The 24,322-nt window shown below is 39.7% G+C and overlaps 1 protein-coding gene across 4 annotated transcripts in view; it reads left to right on the top strand.

The window, feature by feature from the left end:
* Positions 1–24,322, top strand: part of AKT3 (AKT serine/threonine kinase 3) — a 284,903-nt gene that overhangs the window by 223,020 nt on the left and 37,561 nt on the right. For all 4 annotated transcript variants that reach the window (XM_029934844.1, XM_029934843.1, XM_029934845.1 and 1 more), the window contains 2 exons: positions 7,225–7,353; positions 18,672–18,886. In XM_029934844.1, the coding sequence (XP_029790704.1) occupies positions 7,225–7,353; positions 18,672–18,886 (344 nt within the window). The remainder of the gene's footprint in view (positions 1–7,224; positions 7,354–18,671; positions 18,887–24,322) is intronic.

Here is a 24,322-nt window from a genome sequence, read left to right as displayed (position 1 = left end):
TTAAAAACCAGTGCCTTTCCCAGGGACATTCTAAAGTAGGTTTCACTGTTAGAATCTACCATCCTAAGATGGATGAAACTTGTATGATAATGAAGGTATTTATTGCGGGGGCGTGGATACTTATTTTGATTTTGGCAGTAACTTTGCGGTGGCTTTAAGTCTCTGAAGCCTTTTATTAATCTGTTTGGTGTCCGTTTTCAAAAGCACTGCATTGTTTCCCGGGCGATGGTGACTTCACTTCTCTGAGTTCATTTCTGACGCGGCCCTCAGAACACTCCGGGGTCGGCATCCTTTCTGTAAAGAGTGGATAGCACCTGTCTCAGGCTCTGTCGCCCAGAGTCGCTCTTTAGCCGCCCTGCTCTGGTCCTGTGGGCAACAGGCAGGTGCGCGAGGCTGGCCGTGTTCTGGTAAAACTGCATTCACAAGAACGAGCCGTCAGCCCGATTTCGCTCCCAGGCCATAGTTCTCGGAGCCCTGGAGTAGCTCATTAAAGGCGATAGTAATTCTCGTGTGACACTATTTTAATGGATTGGCCATGCTAAGGAAATATATCCCAGGATACGTTTTGAACACACTGGAAATGCAACTGTCTTCTGTTATAAAAAGTAAATAATATAGTAATCTTGACTTATTAAAATTTAATGCAGAATTGCTTAATGTATTAAATACCAGCCCATTTAAAGTATGATTTGATTTGTAGAAATAGCAGTTACCAGAGTCTTTTGTGAAATCTTTCTGTACGAAACGAGGTACAGATCTAGAATACTGTGAAAGAAATCACAACTGGCCCTCACTCCCACCTGGCTCTTTTCAACACGTGTGATTCCTACATCACCCTTTAAGTGCTGGTCTTTGAAGATGTTCTTAATCATGTACCTCTCTGCTATGAATGACCCTAAGTAAGGTGTAACCATCTCGCAAAGTATTATTCTGCATCCTGTTGATGAAATTTAGTATGTATGTTTGTATAACATGCACGAAAGTTTAAAAGAAGCTATAAATACCATATTTAGGAAAAATGAACTGAGCAGCTATAAAACATCGAGGTGAGGGGTGAGCTGCTGTGCAAGTGCCACCTGCACCGGAGGTGAATACAAGCCACGGTGTGATTGTGTTTAGCCTGAAGTTTTTTTATGACAAGGGATGTGATAGAATTAAGCCTCAGTATCTGATGACTGCATGGCCAAATAATCCGTTAATGTTTACATGTCTTGAATCTCGATATTTTTTTAATTTAATTTTTTTATTAAAAAATTTTTTTATTGACATTCAAGTTAGTATATAGTGCAACAATGGTTTTAAGAGTAGATTCCTTAATGCCCCTCACCCAAATCTCATTATTTTTTTTTAAAGAAATTAGTTATATGGTGTAACAAAACTTTTAAGTTACATGGCATTTCCACATAGAAATAGTTTGTGCTTCCCTGAGTCTGCTCTCCCCAGTCAAAAAGTGTTGTATTTTATGGATCCAGTTGTAGGGAGAAGGGGGATTTCCTCGATTTAAGGGACTTAGAATAATCTGGAAGTACTTAGTAACATTCAGAATGCACACAACTATTCCCCTAAAGAAGGAAGGGGAAGACTGTCCATTTGATTGGCAACATTGACCGAGGAACGTTATGACTGGGGTGGTGTTGGTCAGTGCTCTTTGCTAATCGTTATTAAATGAACCAGCATATTGGTATTAAGTGGCATTGCCCGATCCTTTCTGAATTTGGAATCAGATCAAAATGATTACATGGCAATATATATGAATACCAGTCCAAGTATGCATAGACCACTAACTTCACTAGACTCTTAGGTGGTCTCTGCTTTATTTTTTCCATACAGTATTAACCTCAAGGTCTAAGTAAATATATAACATAGGACAGAATATACACACAAATATACACCAGAAGAGTACATGTAATGTTAAAAGCCACGCATTCAGATGTATACCAGTGTCACTTGTATCTGTAGTTCAGGATTCCACACAAGCAGATGCGGTCATTGAAGCCTGGATGACTAGCAGGTCACTTACTCAAAGTCAAGATGATAGAAAGCATGAATCTTAGCACCAGGCCCCGTGTTCTGCTCCTTACACCCTTCTGCCTCTCTAGAGTCTAAATGACATCTACTTAGGGGAAGGAATTCATTGGATTAACTCTAGAAGATGTTCGTACACCTAAAATTCAAATAACGCTGTGGGAGATAAGAGAATAGATGCTTTAAATACATTTACAGCAGATATATTAAAGAACAGCATCGTCCCAAACTGATTTAGGTGCCCACTTTAATTGATCAGTCTCAGATTTGTCTTGATCATCTCCTTACTAATGACCTTATGTTTAATAAAATGCAAATCCATTTGCAATGCCTCTCATAGCTGTGTCTCTCAAGTAAATCAGCACCTATTTGCTGACGCCTCATTTATCACAGGAAGGAAAGCTTTACTTCATGTGCAAGTTAATGGAACGTATTTTATCAGTCTATAGTTCATAAGAAGTGTTCATAGCAACAGATCAATTATTGCAACCTTTGTTACACTTTCAAAAGTAAGTTTGCTTAGTTTATCAATATATATTGTAATACAAAATTTTGTTTTCATAAGGACCCAGATTCCTTGTGGTTACTTAGGAAAAACTGGTATAGCTTCATCATCGCCTAAAAATTTGAAGAAATCTCTTGTAAGATTTCATCAGTAGTGCAGATTATATTAAAATCTTCTATTCTGCCTAGTTCTTATTTTGCAAGATTAAGATTTCTTTCCAAAGACCATGCCGTTCAAGTACAGAATGGGCTGAATAGAGTAGTATGTGTATGCAAAAGCGCATATAATGATACTGGAATTCATTAAAAATTTCTCTAAGATTTTGTAACAGGGCAAGAGGTAGAAAATAATACATGCATGGCTACTGTGTTCTATTGGTGATTAATCTAATCTTGATTTCTACCCAGTTCGAGTTTAATGGTTAGTTTAATCATCTACAGTTTTAATATGAGAAACCCACGAATAGATCAAGATCATCTTTTTCTTTTTAAGTTTATTTATTTGTTTTGAGAGAGCCCGCATGTAGGTGTGGGAGGGCGCGTGTGCGTGCCCCAGCAGGGGAGGGGCAGAGAGAAAAGGAGAGAGAGAATCCCAAGCAGGTTCTGAACTGTCAGCACAGAGCCCCATAAGATCCTTGAACTTAATGAACTGTGAGATCATGACCTGAGCCAAAATCAGAATCTGAGGCTTAACCCACTGAGCTACCCAGGCGTCCCAGGTTTAGGTAACTTCAGAGTCTCAGTGCTGACAGAAAGGGACGGTCTCACAGTCTTCCCACAGCATCTCGCCCCCCCACCCCCAGTCTTCATCAGCTCCCTGGTGCTCACCCCTATAATCCTGCAGTCTGGAAGAGAGCCAGATGCTTGCTTTATCACCTGCTGTCTCGGGACTCAGCTTCCAGCTCCCACTTCTAACCAGTCTCTCTGGATTCCTTCTTCTATAAAGACTTTAAGCCCCTGCTGTTAAGAACCCCCTTACCCTCTAAGATTAAATTATACTATTGGGCTGTGTTCCTTATGTGTAGTCAGGGTTTTTTTTCCTTCCAAGGTTTATTTGAGAGAGTGTGAGCAAGGGAGGGTCAGAGAGAGAGAGAGACACAGAATCCTAAGATAGGCCCCAGGCTCTGAGCTAGCTGTCAGCACAGAGCCCGACATGAGGCTCAAACCCACGAACTGCGAGATCATGACCTGAGCTAAAGCTGGATGCTCAACCAACTGAGCCACCCAGGTGCCTCACAATACCAGTGGATCTTAACATTTTGCAGAAATTTTGTTATGCTTCTGTGTCAAATTCTCCTCCTCCTCCTCCTCCTCCTCCCCTCCCCCCCCCTTTTTTTTTTTTTTTTTTAACAAGACTGGATAGTTACCCCTGATCTATGTTTATACAAGAGTAGGTTTGGGGATATCATTTCTGGAAGGTGATATGTCTCTGTTGATAAATTTTGATGGACAGGTTGTTTTGTCATTCATGCTTGGTAAAATAACCTTTCAGGATGGTGAGAGAGCAAAAATAAGTGATGGAAGAAGGTGGACACAATTGAAAAACAGGCCTTGAAATTATGAAGTATTTATCTTAAGTTGTTTTATGCAAAAGAAATTGAGTATTGGAAGTGTATTTAATGGAGTCACTGAGCTGATCCAGGTGTTTTATTGGCTTCTGTTGCTGAACTTCCCTGCATCCCAAAGTGCACACACTATTTTGAAATGTGTAATTGAGCCATTAAACTCTCCACATTTAATAAATGGTTGATATGTTTTTTGAATGCTTACAGTGTGTTAAGTTCTGCATTCAAGGTCTCTAATTCTCAAAGGAACCTCATTAGCTGTACCATTATTTACCTCTGGTTCCTAGATGAAGTTCAGGGACACAGAAATCAATAGCAAGCCCAAGGTCACACAGTAAGGGTAAAGCTTGGATTCACAGTGTGATCTCTGACTTGACCCCATTACGTGACCCACTTTGCTCTCTGCTGCCTCCTATGCAGTACACCACCTCCACCTGTCTCCATGACCCTCTCTCCCCATCTCTCAGGGGATCCCTTGTTTCTTACTGTCATATAGTAATGGCTTTTTATAAAGCTGATTTATAAAATAGGTAGGATGACAAACTTTTAAGTCCTGCATCCCAGGAAAAACCCTTCGTTCTGGGCCAACTTCAACCTATTCCTCACTCCAACCCTGGCCTGTATCTCCAGTCATCCCCTGTCCCTCAACCCCTGGCATCTTAGAGCCTGGATATGAGGTTAGAGAATTAGGTGCGAATCAGGATTTAAAAAAATATGTATACTTTTTGGTATTAAAAAACAGCATTTATGTATTTATTACTTCTGTATCCATCCACTTGCAAAGAGTCTTGTCAAAATGTGGAGGAATAGTGCATGCTATCATGTTTCCAGGAACACTTCCTGATGCATATAAAGTATATGGAGAGGGATGACGTAGGGGCGCCTGGGGTGCTGACTCGGTTTAGCATCCCACTTCAGCTCAGGTCATGATCTCATGATTCAGAGGTTTGAGCCTGGCTCTTTGCTGACAGCTCAGAGCCTGGAGCCTGCTTTGGATTCTGTGTCTCCCTTTGTCTCTGCCCCTCCTTCTGACACACTCTCTCTCTCTCTCTTAAAAATAAATAAACATTTAAAAATATTTTAAGAGGATTGACATAATATGCTCCCAAAACAGAGGACAGGGCAGGAAAGGGATGAATTAGATAGCACATTCACATTCTCCTCAATATTATTATGTATTATTTGAAGTTTTTATAAGAATTTTTATATAATATGTTAATGAGAGATTTTTAAATATTTTTAAAAGACTTTGAGCATTTTAAGAATTTGATTTTGGGGTGCCTGAATGGCTCAGTTGGTTGAGCCTCCGACTTCAGCTCAGGTCATGATCTTGCGTTCATGAGTTTGAGCCCCATCTCAGGCTCTGTGCTGACAGCTCAGAGCCTGGAGCCTGCTTCTGATTCTGTGTCTGTCTCTCTGCCCCTCCCCCTCTCATGCTCGCTCTCGCTCTCTCTCTCTCTCTCTCTCTCTCTCTCTCTCTCTGTATCAAAAATAAATAAAACATTAAAAAATTTTTTGGTTTTGTTTTGTTTTGGGACACTTGAGTGGCTCAGTCCATTAAGTCTCTGACTCTTGATTTCGGCTCAGGTCCTGATCTCATGGTTTGTGAGATTGAGCCCTGCAGTAGGCTCTGTGCTGTCAGCTTGGGATTCATTCTCTCTCTCTCTCTCTCTCTCTCTCTCTCTCTCTCTCTCTCTCTCCCTCCCCCTTTCCTCCCCTCTCCTCTCCCTGCCTTTCCCCTGCTTGCATGCATGTGCACATACTCTCTCAAACTTAAAAACAAATGACAGGTTCTACAATATATTGAGTGTCTGTTCACCTTTCTGTAGACCAGTGAAAGACAGACTCCCTTCTCTGCAGTCTGTATGAGACGTGATCCGAGTGCGGAGCATTTAGCTCAGCTAGGGGGGCATCTAGGCCTCTACCCAAGGACTGAGGGCTGTTCGGATCTCTCCTTCCGTGAGCACAACTTGCTTAACTGTGTCTGGCTTCTTGTTTATAAGACTTCGGATGGTATGACGAAGTATAATACTACATTTTATGTGATTGATACCTGTTTATATTCTTACATGGAGTTATGTTTTGAAATTGATCTTGACTTCAGGGCTCAGGTAAGCACTGTCATGTCCTCACGGGCAGGAGGAGCTTAAGTACTCCTGAAGTGGACCAATTGTCATTTATCCTGCTAATACATTTTCCGCATGTGTTTCTTTGTGTGTATATTTCTTGTCTGTGCCTTTAGATTCTATCTAGATGACTAGCAGGGTTAGCAGCCTTGTCTGTGTGAGTCTGTAAGATCACAACTCACATGTATCTTTTTGTGATGGCAATCACAAGGTTGGGCTCAAATCAGGAGAAGAAGATCAGTTATGGATACTAGTTTTAAGTGCTTTGACTTTGCACAAATTCCTTCCCCTTACGTTTTATAATTTTTGCTTGAGGCAGCTGATCTTGGTATTTGGTTAAATCTTTGAGATTCTCTTTGGTGTTTGGAATTACTGCGTTGAAAGAGATTCCAGTTTTATAATACTTGTATTATATCTTTTCATTAACTGTTGAATGTTTGACTTTGATATTCTTTTTCTTTTTATGTTTAAAAGGGTGGGTATTTCTTTGTTACAGAGACCTTCAAAAGAGAATATCACCTTACCTTACAAAATAAGATTTAGGTTTGATTTACAACAGCCACCAAAAAACATTTCTGTAAGTGAGTGTTTTATAATAGCAATAGATTCCCAAGAGAAATTGTTGAAAACAATTTGTGTAGATCTAGAAGAAGGTGCTCATCTCTTTGGGATTGTAAAGATCACAATTTAAGGACAAAAAAAGGATTAAGGACTGATGTTTGCTTTTGAAGAGTTATTTAGGTGTTCTCAGAAATTACACAATATTGGCTCTTACTCCCATTGGCTTAAAAATCACTAATTTTATCCTCATGAAGTTTTTGATAAAACCTATTTCTTTTTCCACAAGTTAGGAAGCTGTGGGGTTTGTAAGCTCTGAAAGTTCTATTAACTACAGCTACGTCCTCTTTCCAAAATATCTTACTCAGCATTCAGTCATTTTTCAAAACCGTGTTTTCCTATTTTTGAAAACTATAAAACAAATTGTCATTTCTCTTACTACACAGTTGGAGAATCTGATGCTGGATAAAGATGGCCACATAAAAATTACAGACTTTGGACTCTGCAAAGAAGGGATCACAGACGCGGCCACCATGAAGACATTCTGTGGCACACCAGAGTATCTGGCACCAGAGGTAGGCTGTGGCTCGGTTCGTAGGGGAGAGCTCAGGGCCAGGTCTGCAAGGCAGACTGCTGAGCATTAACAAACACTGCAGGACCTGCTGCTTTCTTATGGTTGTGATCCCAGTGTTGTTACCATACGGCGTAATATTAGCTCCAGGGTACAGTGCAGTGATTAACCCGCCCGCATCAGGACAGGTGCGCCCCTTCATTCCTTCACTTGTTCACCCCTCCCCCCACCTGCCTCCCCTCTGCCAGCCCCGGTTTGTTCTCTAGAGTTAGGGTCTGTTTCTTGGTTTGCCTCTGTTTTTTCCTTTGCTTGCTTGTTTTGTTTCTTAAATTCCAGCAACAGGAATCAAATCTATTTTGCTCTTGCTTGTTTAACATGGTATGACAGAGTAAGAATATGTAGAAATTAAATTTTATAAAGTTTATCAGCACAAAGAGACTAACTTGTGCAGAGTAAGTCAATTTTCTATTTTTTGGCCAGATGCATTTTATTTTTTGATTATGCCCATTTTGATTGACATCAGGTAATTGGATGACATCAGCAAGCACCTTGGATTTCCCTTCAAAACAGACACAGTGATAATTTATATATGTGGTGTTGTCAGTTTTCATGCTTGTTTATTATTATCGGGAAATGAAATGACAGTAGCCACATTTTGGAATTCATGCCAAAGCAAGTCCCAACCAGTGACCTCCCCATGCTGAGGGTTCCACAGTAATCCACTAATTTGTTTGTTCAACAAATACACATTATGTGTCTACTATGTATTGCGTATTTTTCTGGGTGATGTGGCTATAGGAGCAAGACACAAAAGACACTGCTCTCCAGAGTGAAACAGTAAAAATTGGTAAATAGCATAAAGTCAGCCAATGAATTCATGCCAAGGAGAAAATAAAGCTAGGTAAAGGGAAGGGTGTGGTGTGGTGGCTATTTCAGATGGAGTTCAAGTTTCTCTTGCGTGTAACAAAAACAACCGTTCTGTGTGATCTCGGATTCCGAGTCAAGAATAGTCGGGGCAGGAGGGGTGGCTTATCTCTGGTCCACAGCACCGGGGGCCTCAGCCAGAAGGACTCGGCAGCCGTGGGCTGACTGTGGCTGGAGGCCTGAATCTGGAAGCATCTTCACTCTTGTGTCTGACAGCCCATGCTCCTGTCCGCTGGTACCTGAACAGGGCTGTCACCGCAAGCGATTAGGTAGAGCCTCCAGGTCGCTCTGTGACCCAGGCTTCCTCGTAACCTGAGGGCTTTAGGGCAGTCAGACTTCTTTGGCTTTGGGTTCTCAGAGTGAGCGTCCCGGGGCACCTGGCTGGCTCAGTCAGTTAAGCATCTGACTCCTGATTTCTTTGGCACTCACTCACTCAGGCAGCCGTGAGACTGCTGTCGATAAGGGGTCTGTCCGCACACCTCCCGTCTTGGAGATCAGAGAGCTGTGGCTTTTTAATTCTTCTCAGTTTGATAATTGTGGATGGATGGAGGTAGTGGGGCTCCTTACTTCTCCGCCATCTTGCCGCTCCTCCACTGACTCCTGATTTCAGCTCAGGTCATGATCTCACGGTTCATGAGTCTGAGCCCCACACCGGGCTCTGCACTGTCAGTGCAGAACTCTGACTCCCTCGCTCTCTGCCCCTCCCCAACTTGCTCTCTCTGTCTCTCTCAAAATAAACAAAAAACAACTTAAAAAAAAATGGATGTCCTTGGGAACAAGTTACAAGCTGCTTCCCATTTCTTTGTTTTATTTTTGTTCTTTTTGTTCACCTAGTAAACCATTAGGAAATGGTTTTATTAGTTGTTTACAAAATTCCTTTTCATAGTATATTTTTAAGAATTTTATTAAAGTACAGGTCACATACCATAAAATTCAGCAGTGGTTTTTATTATGTTCACAAAATTGTACCGCTGTCACCACCATTGAATTCCAGAGTATCTTCATCACTCCGACAACAAAACCCATACCCATTAGTTCCCCTCCCCCTGCAGATATGATCCACTTTCTGTCTCTGTAGATGTGCCTGTTCCGGATACTTCCATCAGTGGAATCCTGCAATATGGGGCTGATTGTCTGGCTTTTTTCATGTAGTAGGTTTTCAAGGTGTGTCCATGTTTTTACCTTTTTAGTGTACTTCATTCCTTTTTATGGCCAAATAATATTCCATCATATGGATATGCCACATTTGGTTTATCCATTCATTTGGTTTGCTTCCAATTTGGGGCTATAATGTTGTTGCCTTTTGTGGCCTGGTTTCACGCATATGGTCCCTGTCCCATGCTTACTGATCAAGCAGTCTGAACCTACACAGATTGAAGGGGTGGTGACCTCGCCTCCCATGTCCCTGATGGAGAAGAGCATGTGAGATGGGAGGGACTGTTGCAATTATCTTTGGAAGATGCAGTCTTCTACAGATAGGAGGTATGGGTCACTGCTGCAGAGTGGAGGGGACACGCTTTCCAGGCACAGGGAGCAGCGGGCGCAAACCCCCAAGGCAGGAACAAGCCCAGTTCTTCCCTCAAACTCCAGGAAGGTTGGCCGGAGCCAGAGACAGAGCCAGACACCTGATCTCTGTTGGCTGGACATCTGTGTAGGTGCGTTGCATGTTTGGAATGACCTTTTGTCATAGCATCCTTGATATTTTTTTAAAGGTGAGGGGACTGAGGGTCAGAACTTTTTTTCAGTGGAATCTGTGCACAGCAGGGAGGTGGTGGTGAGAGGTCAGGATTCTAACTAGGTCTGTCTGAGGAAGGCCGCTTTGCTTTTTGAAATAATGGCCCCTGATGGTCACACTTTCAAGGCCACTTATAGATGTGAATAATGGTCAGTTTTAAAATGTATGCTTTATAAATGCTCAACGGGAAAAGCTAATGAAGAGAAATTAGGCAGAAGGAATACATTGCATGAGAATACTACCATTTCCTATACATGTATAACTCATGCCAGTTTGTTGTTAAAATAGTTTTTTAATTAGAGAGTAAATTTACATTTCAAGATTGTTGCATAATTACAATTAAGTACTAATAATTTGAAATACAATACATTTCCAGATATTAATTTCTTGAGGGCTGCCAAAAATATTATTTTTCTGTTATAAAATCTAGAGCTTAAGATTCTCCCATTTATTGTGGTGAATTATGTAAAATTTTAGGAACACTGTTCCTTATTTATTCAAATACAAGATCATATTTTCTAGAAGAGTTGTTTTTGTGACTATCATGAAAAACAAATTCTTTGTTTCTCTGGTGTTCAATTATGCCTGCTCTCTGTGTGCCATGGACAGTACTATGCTGTATTTAGAATAAGAATAACAAAATTAGTGGTGTCACAGTTGGGGGAAGTTATTTCTAAAGAAGATAAACACATCTCATTTCATACAGAAAGCAGATGACCTCCCAAGAAACAAAGATGCTGTTTTACATGCTTATATCATCAACTGAAGAACAAAACCAAGGGTTTCATTCAGGAAGGGTCCAGTTGTTTCTAAATAGAAACTTTACAATACTCAAGAAATTACCAATTTCTTAAAAGAAAAAGCAAAACATTTTTCTGTACCCATTTTTGTGTTTTGAGGAATATTGCAGAAGTCTGGTCTTTTAACAGCAATTTCTATACCTGTGGCTTATTCCTATCTTTTTTTTAATGTTTATTTATTTTTGAGAGACAGAGACAAGAGTGTGAGCAGGGGAGGGGCAGAGAGAGAGAGAGGGAGACACAGAATCAGAAGCAGCCTCCAGGCTCTGAGCTGTCAGCATAGAGCCCGATGTGAGGCTCGAACTCAGGAACTGTCAGATCATGACCTGGGCTGAAGTTGGATGCTTAACCGACTGAGCCCCCCCAGGCGCCCCTGTGGCTGATTCCTAAATACAGCCTCAGCCCCTGATTTTTGATGATGGTAGTTACCATTTGGGGATGACAGTTCTAACTTCTCATGCAATTTAAATTCTTACATTTTTAAATATTTCTGTCAATCACTGCATTTTTGTTAAATAGGGGTAACTTTGAATGTGTTTTACTTTTAAGAACAAGAATTGAAGCCCTTTTTTGTGCTCTCCGATATGGACCATTTCACTGTAGAACGCTCTTGTTCATTACAGAGGTACTTACTGAGTATTTATTAGGTGTCATGCATTGTGTTGTTGGGGGCTGGGAATAGAAAGATAATAAGAAATGGTTTTTGTCTGCTAGTAGCTTGCTGTTTACCAGGGTGATAAGAGACAGAAAACAGTGCTGGCTGTGCAAGAAAACAGTTACTTTACTGGGGACTGGCCGGTGTGGTGGAAGAAGGCAGGGTGCCTGAGCCTGCTGGAAGGGACTGGGGATAGTCCGCAGAGACCGAACCCAGACACCGAGATTGGAATGCAAAGGACTTTAGGTTTGATCTCTTGGAGCATCACTTCTGAACTGAGAGCAAGGAAATAATGTGATCAGATACCTGTGGTCAGAGTTAGTGGGCAAGAGCGAGACCAGCTTATCCCCTTTACTTCAATGGTGTCCCTCACTTTTCTTGAACCTTGAAATCTTCTGGCACATTTCATTGTCAGGACCAGATTTTTCTTCATAATCTGTGAGTGATCAGACCTGGAATACATTCCTGATTCCTGCTTTTCCTGTGAATGGCTCTCTGTCAGCATTGTCTCTTTCTCCACCAGACGTGCTTCCACTTTATGGAGAGAGCTCCGCAAAACCTAGCCATGGGCCCCTCCGCCTGTTAACGTGTCTCGATCAGGCAGAAATGCTTGGCTGCTGAAAGATACATGAAGGCAATCAAAAGATACTTCAAAAAAGACTTAGAGATCAGGTCAGACCCCTGTTGTTCCCTGTCAGGCTACTAGCTGATTTTAAAAATAAACTTAAATTGTAAGTAAACTAAAGTTTCTTCTTAAGAAACCCCACAGAAGAGAACTCTAATGGTATAAAAATGCCCTTTCTTAGAAAAGAGAGTATTTACAACTATTCTCTTGCCTCTTTTGGTGAAGATGTAGAGATATTTATCGATAAAGGAATAAAACCCGATTTTTTTAAGAGATTAGAGAGAGAGCATTCCTAGCAGGGTCTACATCTTTAAAAATGCACTAGTACGTATGGTTTTAAGTGAGTGTGTTTTTTCTCTTTCTTATATTAGAAGAAAGAACTTCACCTGCCACGTTTTGGACAAGAAGATATTTTAGGGGGATTTTGTTTTTGTAGTCCATAATGTATTTTCAACCTAGAAATGATAAAAGAAATTGGAAATCACATATAAGATCTTACTGTTAAATTTTATTATTTGATTTGGCTCTCATTGAATCCAAACCATTTTATGCAGTGCTAATTATTTAGTCTCAGCTTTGCTCTGGAGTTAGCAGTACCTGATCAACTTTCCAACTGTAAAACAGTTTGAAAATCAAATGTAGCTTACATGCAAGACCCAACAAAATTAAAAGTGTTAAGTGCGTTTTGGCAGTTCACTTTTATTATGCCCAGTCCTCAAATGTACCAGCAGATAATCATCTGAATGTTAGTTATTTTTCACATGCTTATGTGATCACACAAAAAGTACATGCTAAAAAGAAGCAGATGGTGACAGATGGGGAAGGTTGAATAAGGTGGTTTTGGAAACCTAGAGAAATGCACTTCTGTAATAGTGTAAAAATAAAAATTATTTGGTAATCAAGTTATAACTAACAAAGATTGCACAAAAATGACATGGCTGGTGGAAAATACATAGTATCTAGTTGTGGTCGCTATTCAGAAAAAAATACATCTATAATTTTATTTCATGTGAATGTAAAATATTTTTTTCTCAGTGGCTAAAGATGCATTGTTTGATGTTGTCTTAGTTTTCAGAACCTGTGTTTTAGAAAACATCCACTTGCTGTTATGTTGTTTTTATTTTGAAGACTGCTACCTTTAATATCTTTTATATAATGTATATTTTGAAAATATCTGAAATAGACCAGAATATTTTGCTGACTATTTTGATAAACAAAGATTTGCTCGAAGTTACTATGATGCCATAGAGGTAGTAGCACAAATGGAAGTTAAATTTTATATAAATTTAAAGCCAGATATATATATATTTGCTTCTTCAGGATGAGCTGAGAGCATCATATAAATTAAGGGTAAAGGTTGTTGCTAGCTTGAGGTAGTACTGGGGGGGGGGCGGTTAGGCCCTCACTTGATTTAAATGCATTAAGTGCAATTTTATTTCTTTATTTTAAATACAACAAGGAATAGATTTAAAAGATGTCATTTCATGGGCTCTGGCAATCTTGTCTTCAGGAGATCTTGAGAGAAATGAATGAGACCAGGGTTATATATGTTTGCACATTTAATCTGTAGGGAAAAACAGTAGCACAGTCACATTTTGCTTAGCCCTTGGACCAAATTCTGCAGTTTCTACCAGATTGTGAAACCAAGTCTTCAGATGTCTAAGCATTTTGTAGAAATACAAAGTTTTAGTAGGCTTTATAAAACCTTGTACATCCCTAATATTTTGCTAATAATTCATGTAGCCCTCCTCCTCTTAAGGTATTTTTGAAAAACCTTTATCCTCCTGAGTGGTTCTGAAAAGGATCCATCCATGGTCAGGGGAAAAGTAAGTGAAAGAGCACAGTGATTCGTTCAGCTAGAAGCTATCTGCTTGAATAGAAGCATATTTAAGGACTTCTAACTGTCCTGAGCTGACTTACCATTTGTACTGTTTCTGGATAATATTAAAAATCATTCCATTTCCCCACCCGCTTCCCCAGGTTGGATGTTACTTAAATATGAGCTAAAGTAATATTTTTAGTTCAACATTTAATGTCTCTGTGTCTATAAGTTGAGGCTTCTACTTCCCAGGGGTCTGTCATTTCTCTGGTAGCCTGTCACCCAGAGTCCTTTGTGGTGGCGTGTGGTCTTTTGGCTTTAACGGTAAAAATATGTGCATTAGGTACTTTGGAATATTTCTAGGTTAAGCACAGAGTTCAGTTTTAACTTCTCTGACGCATGAGGATATGCACAAAGTGCACTCTCCCCAGCTGCATGCTGGTGATGACCTGTAGTATTTTACAGTGGCTCTATTGACTTTGGTGACAGAGATACAGTCTCTCGGAGTCCTGTTAGAACTGTGGCTCCAGGATAAAAGGGCAGTGTAGAAATCTCTGGGAAGATGTGTGTTTAAGTGTGACTCAGCCACCAGTGTTGTATCCATTTCACTTTTCTCTGGCTCAAGAATGTCGCCTGCTGTAGCCAGAGATGGGTTTTGGGAAGACACTTGCTGGCTGAGTGCAGGGACTTGTGCGTACATGCCAGGAGATAGCCATAAAACCTGCAGCCTTCTGGTTCTGAGCAAATGGCGGCTACAGCTTCAGTCTCCTACGAATTAACGGAGCAGTTGAGAATTGGGTATAAAATATATATATTTATGAAGAAAATATCAAGAAGCCTTGGAATTCACAATTCTTATGAAACATATACTTCTCCTAAAGCTGCGACACATTTTAGAATCTGCATTAGAAGACCTAACAGGTCTTTTTTTAAAAAGGCAAATTCCTCTGATGTTAAGAATGTGCGAAGGATTTCCACAAAGCATAAAGTATATAAATACGTGTTGATAAAGAACACACACGTATCCATTACCTGAAATACAAGGTTACCAGGGAAAAAATTTTCTTTTTTGAATTAGTGGTAAATTGGTTCATCCAAGTTCGCAGTTTACTTTCACAACATAGGTGTGCAGACAGTTTGTTTGGATGTTTAATTTTTTCCTCCATCTGTTCTGTCTGGATTATTGATTGAGCAGTAAGCCACTCAGGGCACATGTCCCCTCCTTGTAACTGCTTGCCGTGGCTGCATTGTGTGGCCTGGCGGACAGGCTGAGGGAGCCGTTCCTTCAAACTTGCAGTAAATCCCAGTTGGTAAAAGAACATTGGATTGAATGTGTTTATTTGAAAGTGCCCCTTAGCCAAATAAGTATTTACATTGGGAACTTTAATCAGTGGTACCATTTTAAAATCATAGTTTATTATTTAATATTATTCTTGAAATTAGTAAGCATTCAAGAGCTACTCGTGGTGATTTTTAACTCGCTTCACTGTTTTATACATGGAAATGTCTACATCAGATATTACTAAATAGTAATCAAATATTAAAAGAAAATTTAATAGTAATTGATACCTGCTCCGACTTCCTTGATTCCAGTTCTATTCTGTCAGGAAGTGAAGCAGACTCTGGCTCCTGGGGGAAAAATTGAAAGTAAGTCTTGTTTCCTACCGTTTGTATTCTTTTGGGTGTTGATTTGATCGGACCTCTTACCATTGTTTAATATTTATGTTATTTTAGTGTCCCAAATCACCTCTTGTCCTTTGTGTCTGTCTTTGGCATTAGATATGGTTACAAAATAAAGCTGCATCCCCGGTGACATAAGACAATAGGGGTAGAAGGAAATCCCAAATGTCTGCGTTCGCGTTCAAACCTTGTGCTTAGTTTAAAACGAGAGTAACATTGATTTTGTGGAAAAGAGACACTTTGTTTAGATTCATTCTTCAAGATAAGTCTTTCATGGATTACTGCTCTAGGAGCGGGTTTTAATCTGCATTTATATCCAAATTACATGGTAAGTCACAGGGTAATGGACTTGAAATGCACTTTGCCGTTGTTGTAACACTGCATTACCAATTACACTACCCCTTGGATCAGCCCTCATGATAATCATGAAGTAAATTAGCTTGTTTTCTAGGAAAATCATCAGAGGTAGTCAGGAGGAATTGCAAATCCTAGTAGAATAAATAATATAAATTTTATGTTACTGTAATTTGTGGGGAAATACATGCTTTAAGTAAGGGAGAAAAATTATCTTTAAAAAATAATATAAAAGTGGCTGTGGACTTTAACTTCACGCTGGAATTTCTAGAGCATTTCAAAGTATTATATTTTGAGACAATTTAAATTTAAGGAGAAAGAAAGACTGTTTATGGACAGTGGTAACGTGCCTTAGATTCGGTACAGAATACATGTAGAATGTCAGGATCACTTTCATTTCTATTTCTTGTGTATTTCATCTTCCAGCTGTGTGGAAGTTGAACAGATATCTTTTTTTTTAATTGATAACAAAGACTCTTAAATAAAGGAGGCTGGCTGAGTCTTTAGGGTGTTTTCTCCTCAACATTGCTGGACTTTACATGTCAATAAGATAATATATTACATCAGATTTGTGCTGTTTAAAGTAATGTAGCAAACAGTTCTCGTTGTAGTGTTATGGATCTGTATATTCATTAAAGCGCGTATGTTCAGAAGCAAAACCACTTATTTTGAAAATCAGTGTTCATTTTATAAAGCTAAATAAAATATATTTTATTTTATCAAACAGATTTTTTACAATGCAGTTTTATTTTTCAGTTGCCTATTTCTCTTCAAAAATAAAAACCCTTTTTTAATGTACTCACTTTCCCTTCTGGCTGCAAACCAGGTATTTAAACAAAAATAAAGGATTGCCAGTTTTGCCAGCTGGGGATGAGAACCCGGCTGGTGAAATGTGGGTTCGGGAAGCAGTTAATCCAGCTTTTATGCTTTTTATGGTTTTATGAAAAAAGAGGTTAAGAACCACATTTGGCTCTTTTTTGCGTGTGCGCCACTATTTTGTTGGTGTTGTAGGAATTCAGTAGAAGGTTACTTAGATTTTAAAATTGTTTGTTATTAGGTAGAATCCAAGGTCCGTTAGATTAAGGCCCACAGACAGTACATTTAGTAATTGGATGAGGTAGATGCTTGAATAATCAAAAGTCACTGGTATTTAAAAATTGTACATACATTTCCTCTTACATAAGAAAGTACACAGGCCAAATTCTTTCTGCTGCTTTAGGTTGTTTCTTGTTTCTCTGTGTTCTTACATTACTCATTTCAAACAAGCAGAAATTTGATGTATTTTTAGCTAACGATGAAAACTAGAATTTGTTGTTCTTCCCCGAAATACTCTGCTTAGTTTGTTATTCTATAAAAGATTTTGGAAAAAACATAGGAAGTGGACTTGTGTTCATATCTTGCTAATGTAGTTCCTGTTTGTCTTGGAAGAGTGATACAATTGAATTTAAAAATATTTTCACAACACTTGAAAACCACTGCTGAATTCGTCTTTAAGTAACGTAGCTTTTCCTCAAAATTATATCTCCACACATATGAATACCTTGTCTACCCAAGGGCCTTTCATTGTATTTATAGGTTATCATAATGTAACTGTCTAAAATGTCATGTGCAGTCCTATGACATAATTGTTAAATTTTAAATAAAAGTCACGTGGGAGTAAATCTTCAACAGTTTGTTTAATCCAAACTAAGAAAGTTTGCAACATGAGCACTACTTTGTTCTGTATCAGATTCTTTATCAGTTATAAGATTTTTTTAACAGTAAATTTCATGGGTCTGGTTTTCTTGATCTTTTTATCCCAGAGCTAAGAGAATCAGATAAAGTAAGCTTTACGATTATTCAGATATAGTAGCTTAAAATAAAATATGGAAAGATCCAAACAGATGAAGTAAATTCCATTGGATGAGGAACATACCTAATAAAAAGGTAAAAATCAAAAATTTCCTAAGACAAATGGCAAGCTATTCTGCCCAGTTTGAGTAGGTCGCTGTAACATAGCCTGATTAAGCGATGGTGTGATGCTGTGTCTTCCAGGTTATGCTGCATTTTATGTATTTTGGGAAATAAGTTTAAGGGTATATACCAGAGTCTGGGATTTTTGTTGTTTGTGTTTAACAAAAATTTGGTTGTGGACTTACTGATGCTTTGGATACAGACCAAACAGTGTTTCCTTGTTTATTTACTTTGCTTACTATTTCCTTTAAGACTTGAAACACTAGAGACCTCCAGAAGTTTTCAGTTTTATTTTCCTGGTGGCCGTGCCCTGACTCACCTGTGTTCCACCGCATAACTCCTGTCTTTCACCCTCTTGTTGGGATGACTTCGCTCTTCTCCATGCAAGAGCGTGTCAGCCTACTCTGCCACCAGCATGGTGTGACTCCATGTTAAAGACCACATTAATGGAACTGGGATGAAAAGTGAAGTAGGCCTAAGAGGAAACATGCAAATACGCAAAAATTTTCATTTGATTCATTTCCTTGTACTCAGTCGTTCACTTGGAATTTGCTGAATGACCTGTCTGCTTTCTTGTACACTGGCTACTGGCCACTTGTGGACATACATGGAACATTTCACCTACCTGGTGTGATGTAGATCTTTTGTAGGATACCTTATAGTTTAAATGTCAGAAGAGCCTACTTAGGCTTTGAAGGTTAGGATTCACTTTGATGTAAATACTGCTCTAAAAAGTTAATGTGGAATAATGAATCTTTTTGCTGGTTTCACTCTTAGGTGTTAGAAGACAATGACTATGGCCGAGCTGTGGATTGGTGGGGACTAGGGGTCGTCATGTATGAAATGATGTGTGGGAGGTTACCTTTCTACAACCAGGATCATGAGAAACTTTTCGAACTAATACTAATGGAAGACATTAAATTTCCTCGGACACTCTCTTCAGATGCAAAATCATTGCTTTCAGGGCTCTTGATAAAGGATCCAAATAAACGGTAAGCCACAAATAACACTCACTGATGAATGCGGTTAGAAATTGTGATATGGAAATTAATTCAAATGTAACTAACTCCAAGGAGCAGTGTATTTGGTGTAGACATCTTCCCACTGAAATACTGACTTATTTTTAACTGCATAATACAGAACATTTTTAAAATTTCTGCAACTCTTTCCTAACTTGGGAAATTTTATGCGGATTTTACCAAATAAGGATTGGGAGGGTTTTATTATCCATATCGTGAGTGAACAATTTCTTAATTGCCCTGGTACTTGCTATTCTAGGGACAGAGGTATCCCCTTTTTCTCCTTTCAGTCTCTGGGCCGTTATATTTATACTAATTTACATAATAAAAATAATAGAACCAGCTTGTACCTCCTCTTACATCCCAACGCCTGTTAACATACCCAGCTACTTTTTTTGTGAGTTGAGGATATTCCTTTCCATGTGTGGCTGGAAAGAATTAATAGCAAAATATCTTTGCACATTTTGTATTTCTTTTGTAGCTCTAACTGTGACCTGAAGAATCCTACGGCCCTTTGATTAGTGAGCTATAGTATTCTTTGTTCATGTTTCTGTGTTCATTCACACATACACTTTATAAGTCGTAATATGAAATGACTATTAATATAAAAATATCCCTTGATCTGTGTTTGTGTATTCATGTGTATAGCCATCCTTTCCTCTAGATACATAGGCGTATCAACATTGCTCTGAAGATCACATGGGTATTAAGCTTTTGGGGGTAGATTATTTCATAGATTGCTAAATCTTCCCTCGCATAATGATTTTGAACAAAGTTCTGTTTTTGGTTGGTGCTCATTATGTATTAGTTGACAGACTGAATTAATGAATGAAGGAATAAATGAATCCTAAAATGTGGTTTTTGTTTGCTTTAGAAATGGTTTCCATTACATACTTCTAGCTTTTAAATTTATGAGGAATCTGATTTTACATTCAGAAATAAACAGACTTAATAAAAGGGATACTTTGTGCTTCATGAAGAATCTTTCCGACATGTGTTTTATAATCTTGGTCATGGAGATCTTACCTCATATTTGTAAAGCGATTCTGGTTTCTGTTTCAGGACATTTGCATATCTGTTGTCTCCTTTGCTGTCTAGGTAGCCTTGTAGAGTTGATAGATAGATATTATTCTCAAAGCTGAGGCCCCTAGAGGGTTAAGTGGTTATCCTACGGAAAATTCCTGTAGATGAGTGGAAATCAACTTTCTTGGTGCCTAGTTGCTGTTTCTTGTAGCTTATTTGCAATGCATCAGTTTCTCAGTTGGTTCAGGTTTTGAAATGTGTTCCATTCAGTGTGACTATTTCACAATTAATGTAACAGACAGCAGTTGGTGATGGGTAATCTTTAAACAGAGCTAGGATTTCCATTTTGTCTACTTGACTTAGGGATCTGATATTTGGCTTGGATTTCAAGAGCAGTGAATTTTTTACCTCCTCCTTTCCTGACAACTCCAGAGAACTCAGCCCTTTCCTTGATGGACCCTCTGTAAACAGCTGGTAGAACAAACTTGTGTCTGTGGTTCTCAGGTCTATGTGTCATTCGTTTTCTTATCCCCCACCCCCACCCCTGGGGGAGCAGATAGATAGCACAAAGTAGATACTTGATAATTGTTGAGAAAATGTGAGGTAAATTTCTAGAATGTTAGTGGCCTGATGAGTAGGACAACTTCTAGAGGTGTGTCCACCCAGAGGTTGGTATTATCTAAAGAGAAGCTGGGATGTGTGCTTTCTCAGTTCTTTGATGTTCTCATTTAAGGTGGAGGAGTTGTGCTCCTGCACGGTTGCATTATGGCACTGGGAATGGAGCGATGAGCAAGACAAATAGTCTCTGCTCTAGATGGTCGTAGACTAATGTAAGACGGCAAACATGGACTCTCAGATGCTCAGGTCTACCTGCAAATGCCTGTTGAGATTGTTAGCTCTGACCAGGGGCCTAGAAGAGTTGGGGGTCGTCGGGGTGTTCATGCAGACAAATCCAAGGCTGTCTAGGTAGCTCCACTGGTTAAGCATCCCCACTCCTGATTACCACCCAGGTCATGATCCTGCAGTTTGTGAGTTCGAGCCCCACGTTGGACTCCACGCTGTCAGTGCAGAGCCTGCTTGGGATTCTCTCTCTCCCCATCCCTCTGCCCCGCCATTCTTTTTCTCTCTCAAAAATAAGTTCAACTTTAAAAACAATAATAATAAAAAGAAAAGAAACCCAGAATGGCATTTGAGAAGTTCAGCGACTAGAGGGTAGAATATGAGTGGGGTAATGACGGGAGATGAAGCTGAAATGGTAAATTGCAAGGATCTTCTGCTTCTGAGAAAGTATTTAACCTTTATGCAGAAGGGAATGAAAAAGCCAGTGATTTATAAAAGTAAGAGATGGTGTAATTGGATATGTGTTAGCAAAGGTAACTCTGGCAGCTCTGTCATGGATGGGTTGGGCCAATGAAGGCCAGGGGCAGGTCAGCAGAGCAGTTGAGATCGCATACGGGATTGTCTAGATGCAAGAGAGGGGTCCTTCCAGAAGCAGTGAGTAGGACTTTGGGAATAATAAAGGAGAAGTGGTGGCGATATAGAAGGGGTCGTGGGTGGTGCCTCTGTGCTTCCCAGCTTGGCTGACTGGTTTGCAGAATGCGGTGTTGTCAACAGACAGGGAGCAGGGGCAGAGGACGTGTGGGGTGCGAGGTGGGGAGGCTTTCTTCATCCTCACTCTGGCTGTGCTGAGTCAGGTGTCTGTAGAAAACCTAGATGGAGCAGAAAAGCGGACCAGTGCTTAACAGAAATACGGTGGCTGAATATATGGTTTGGGGACCCAGGGACGTCTGGGACCAAGACAGTCATGGGCAGGATTGAGTACAAAGGGAAGAGGGCCCAGGACAGAATCCTGGGAAATATCACAATTTAAGAGGTAAGAAGAAGAGAAACAGCCAGTAAGAGGACCCTGAAAAGTCTTTGGAAGCCTCATAAGATAGCATTACCATAGACCTCATTATTCCTCAACAACTTTAAATGCCGCCTAAATTTTTCTGAGACTCTTCACTGAATCACTGTCAGTCCTACCAAAGGGCCAACCATCATTTGCCTTCCTTTCTAATTCTCCATTACCTTATGCTCATTCTGTCGGTATCTCCTTTATCCTCCTGTGCGCAGTTTATAGCCAAAGCGTGACCACGTGCTGCATTCAGTAACACCAGGCAAATGTGAATTCCATAATGCTCCTAATAATGAAGAACCCAGAGTAGCTGAGGGTTTAGTCTGGCATTCTGATCCTGGAGTTTACTATTCTTAGACTTAAATGTCTTAGTGCAAATCATATTTTGATATTATTTTGAAGTCTTAAATTGTATATTAGGGAGTCATTGACATTGAAATTTTTGACAGTTTCACACTTGGAGGAAGCTTGTGTTAAAGAGTCTCTCCCAGCTTCTAAAATGGCAGTCTGAGATTATATTCTTAGACTTCACATAGTGCTCAGGGCTGATACTCGAGCTTTTTATGTATTTGATAAATATAGATTAAATGCTGGCAATGTCCACAGCCAAGCTATTGCTAGAGAACCAAGGGGTGACAGAAAATGAATAACTGACGCTGGATTAAAACCTCCTATTTACAAAACGATTACTGTTCTGTACTCCCAACTCCCACCTTATCCACCATCTCCCATAGAATTGAAAATGAGAGCAATACAGAAATAAAAACAATAGCGTGAGGGTAAGAAAATACAGTGAACTTCTGAGTTTTCCCCTGCAGACTACTCTGATGCATCCTTTGAAATGTTAAATTCTCTTCAGAAACGGGTGTTTCGGTGTCTCCGCTTTTCTGGTTCCCCAAGTAGAAGCCTAAAGTGCTTTTTGGATAATCCAAGACTGGTCTCTGCCCTCAAAGGAATTTGCAGCCTAGCCAGGAGGGACACACACAACTTGGAATAGAATAAAGGAGAAAGAAGGCCAGGGAGTGGAGTGCTGGCGTTGACTAAATACAGAACCACCAGTCAGAAAATCCTGCACTGGATCACCGCTAGTACTGTCTGGTCCTGTCTAGAGGCTCCCTGTCAGCGCTGTGGCTCATTCTGCACAATCTGGGAACAGGAGACCTGGACCATGGGAGCCATGGGTCATCCCCACAGCTCCTTGTTCTGCTTTCCATTCTGGCCGTGCGTCAGGGAACCCTGGGTTCTTCCCAGTCCTGTGCTCCTCATACCTAACAATTACCAACACTCATCAGATTGTGTTACTATTTATCAACACCTATTTTTGCTCCTTCCTACCCAGTGGGGGGCTGGGGGGTGGGAAGACATGTTCCAGCTCCTAAGAGCCAGTTGATAAATTTTAAGAAGTTCATGAACTGCTTGTTTTAACACATCATTATTAAAAATCAAATTACAGGACTCCTGGGGGCTCAGTCAGTTAAGTGTCCAACTTCAGCTCAGGTCATGATCTCACAGCTTGTGGGTTCGAGCCCTATGTTGGGCTCTGTGCTGACAGCTCAGAGCCTGGAGCCTGCTTCGGATTCTGTGTCTTCCTCTCTCTCTGCTCCTCCCCTGCTCATTCTCTGTCACTCTCCTCTCTCAAAAATAAATATTTAAAAAAAATCAAATCACATAAACTTACAAATTAAATCAAGTGCCTTGATTTAAATACTCAAAATTCATCACTCCTTAATTTGTTATATTTTACTATTTTGACGTTGCTTTTGTCTATTATGTCTGTATAGAAACACTAAGGAATGGTTTGCTTCTGCACACCTCTCCTCACTTCTGTGTTGAGTGGTATCAGGTTGCTAACTTGACAGTAGCCATGGGGGGAGCATTCACATCACCAAAATTGGCAAAGTTTGTAAGTGAGGGCTTGATTTATTGTTTCCTTGAGTAGATTTAAGAAACTAAATATAGAGAAGATGTTAATAATACGGATTACATTTTACAGTTTGTACTGTCTGTTATCCATGATGTTGTGACTAGCACACACACACAGAATGAAGAAATACTCTCCCCGTGTTGCAAGATGACTTACCATTCATCAAGGAGGTCACTCACATAACCAAGAAGCAAGTGAAGGTCTGTTGTGTCACTTTCAAATTCGTCTTTGCCATAAATGGAAAGAGCAGCCGATATTCATGTTGGAGCTACTCCTGAGTCAGTCAGGCTATGGAGTTCAGCAAAATTAACAAATGTTTTCTGTGAGCATCACTTGGCTAATTTACAGTAAAGGACATTCTGTATTTTATTACTCATTGAAATTTTGTTCCTCGCATCCTTTATATCTGTAAAATTCATAATTGTGCATCTATAACCTGCATATGTAATATTATACATGTATAACTTTCCACAGAGAGCTGGCTGCTGAGCATGTAGCAGCACATGCTATTCCTTTTTTTTAAGTATTTATTTAAATTTTAGTTAGTTAACATATATGGTAAAAC

The sequence above is a fragment of the Suricata suricatta genome, chromosome 3 (genome assembly GCF_006229205.1).
Source record: "Suricata suricatta isolate VVHF042 chromosome 3, meerkat_22Aug2017_6uvM2_HiC, whole genome shotgun sequence".
Lineage (NCBI taxonomy): Eukaryota > Metazoa > Chordata > Mammalia > Carnivora > Herpestidae > Suricata > Suricata suricatta.
Note: the sequence above shows the minus strand (reverse complement) of the source record. Positions and strands in the feature narration are given on the sequence as shown.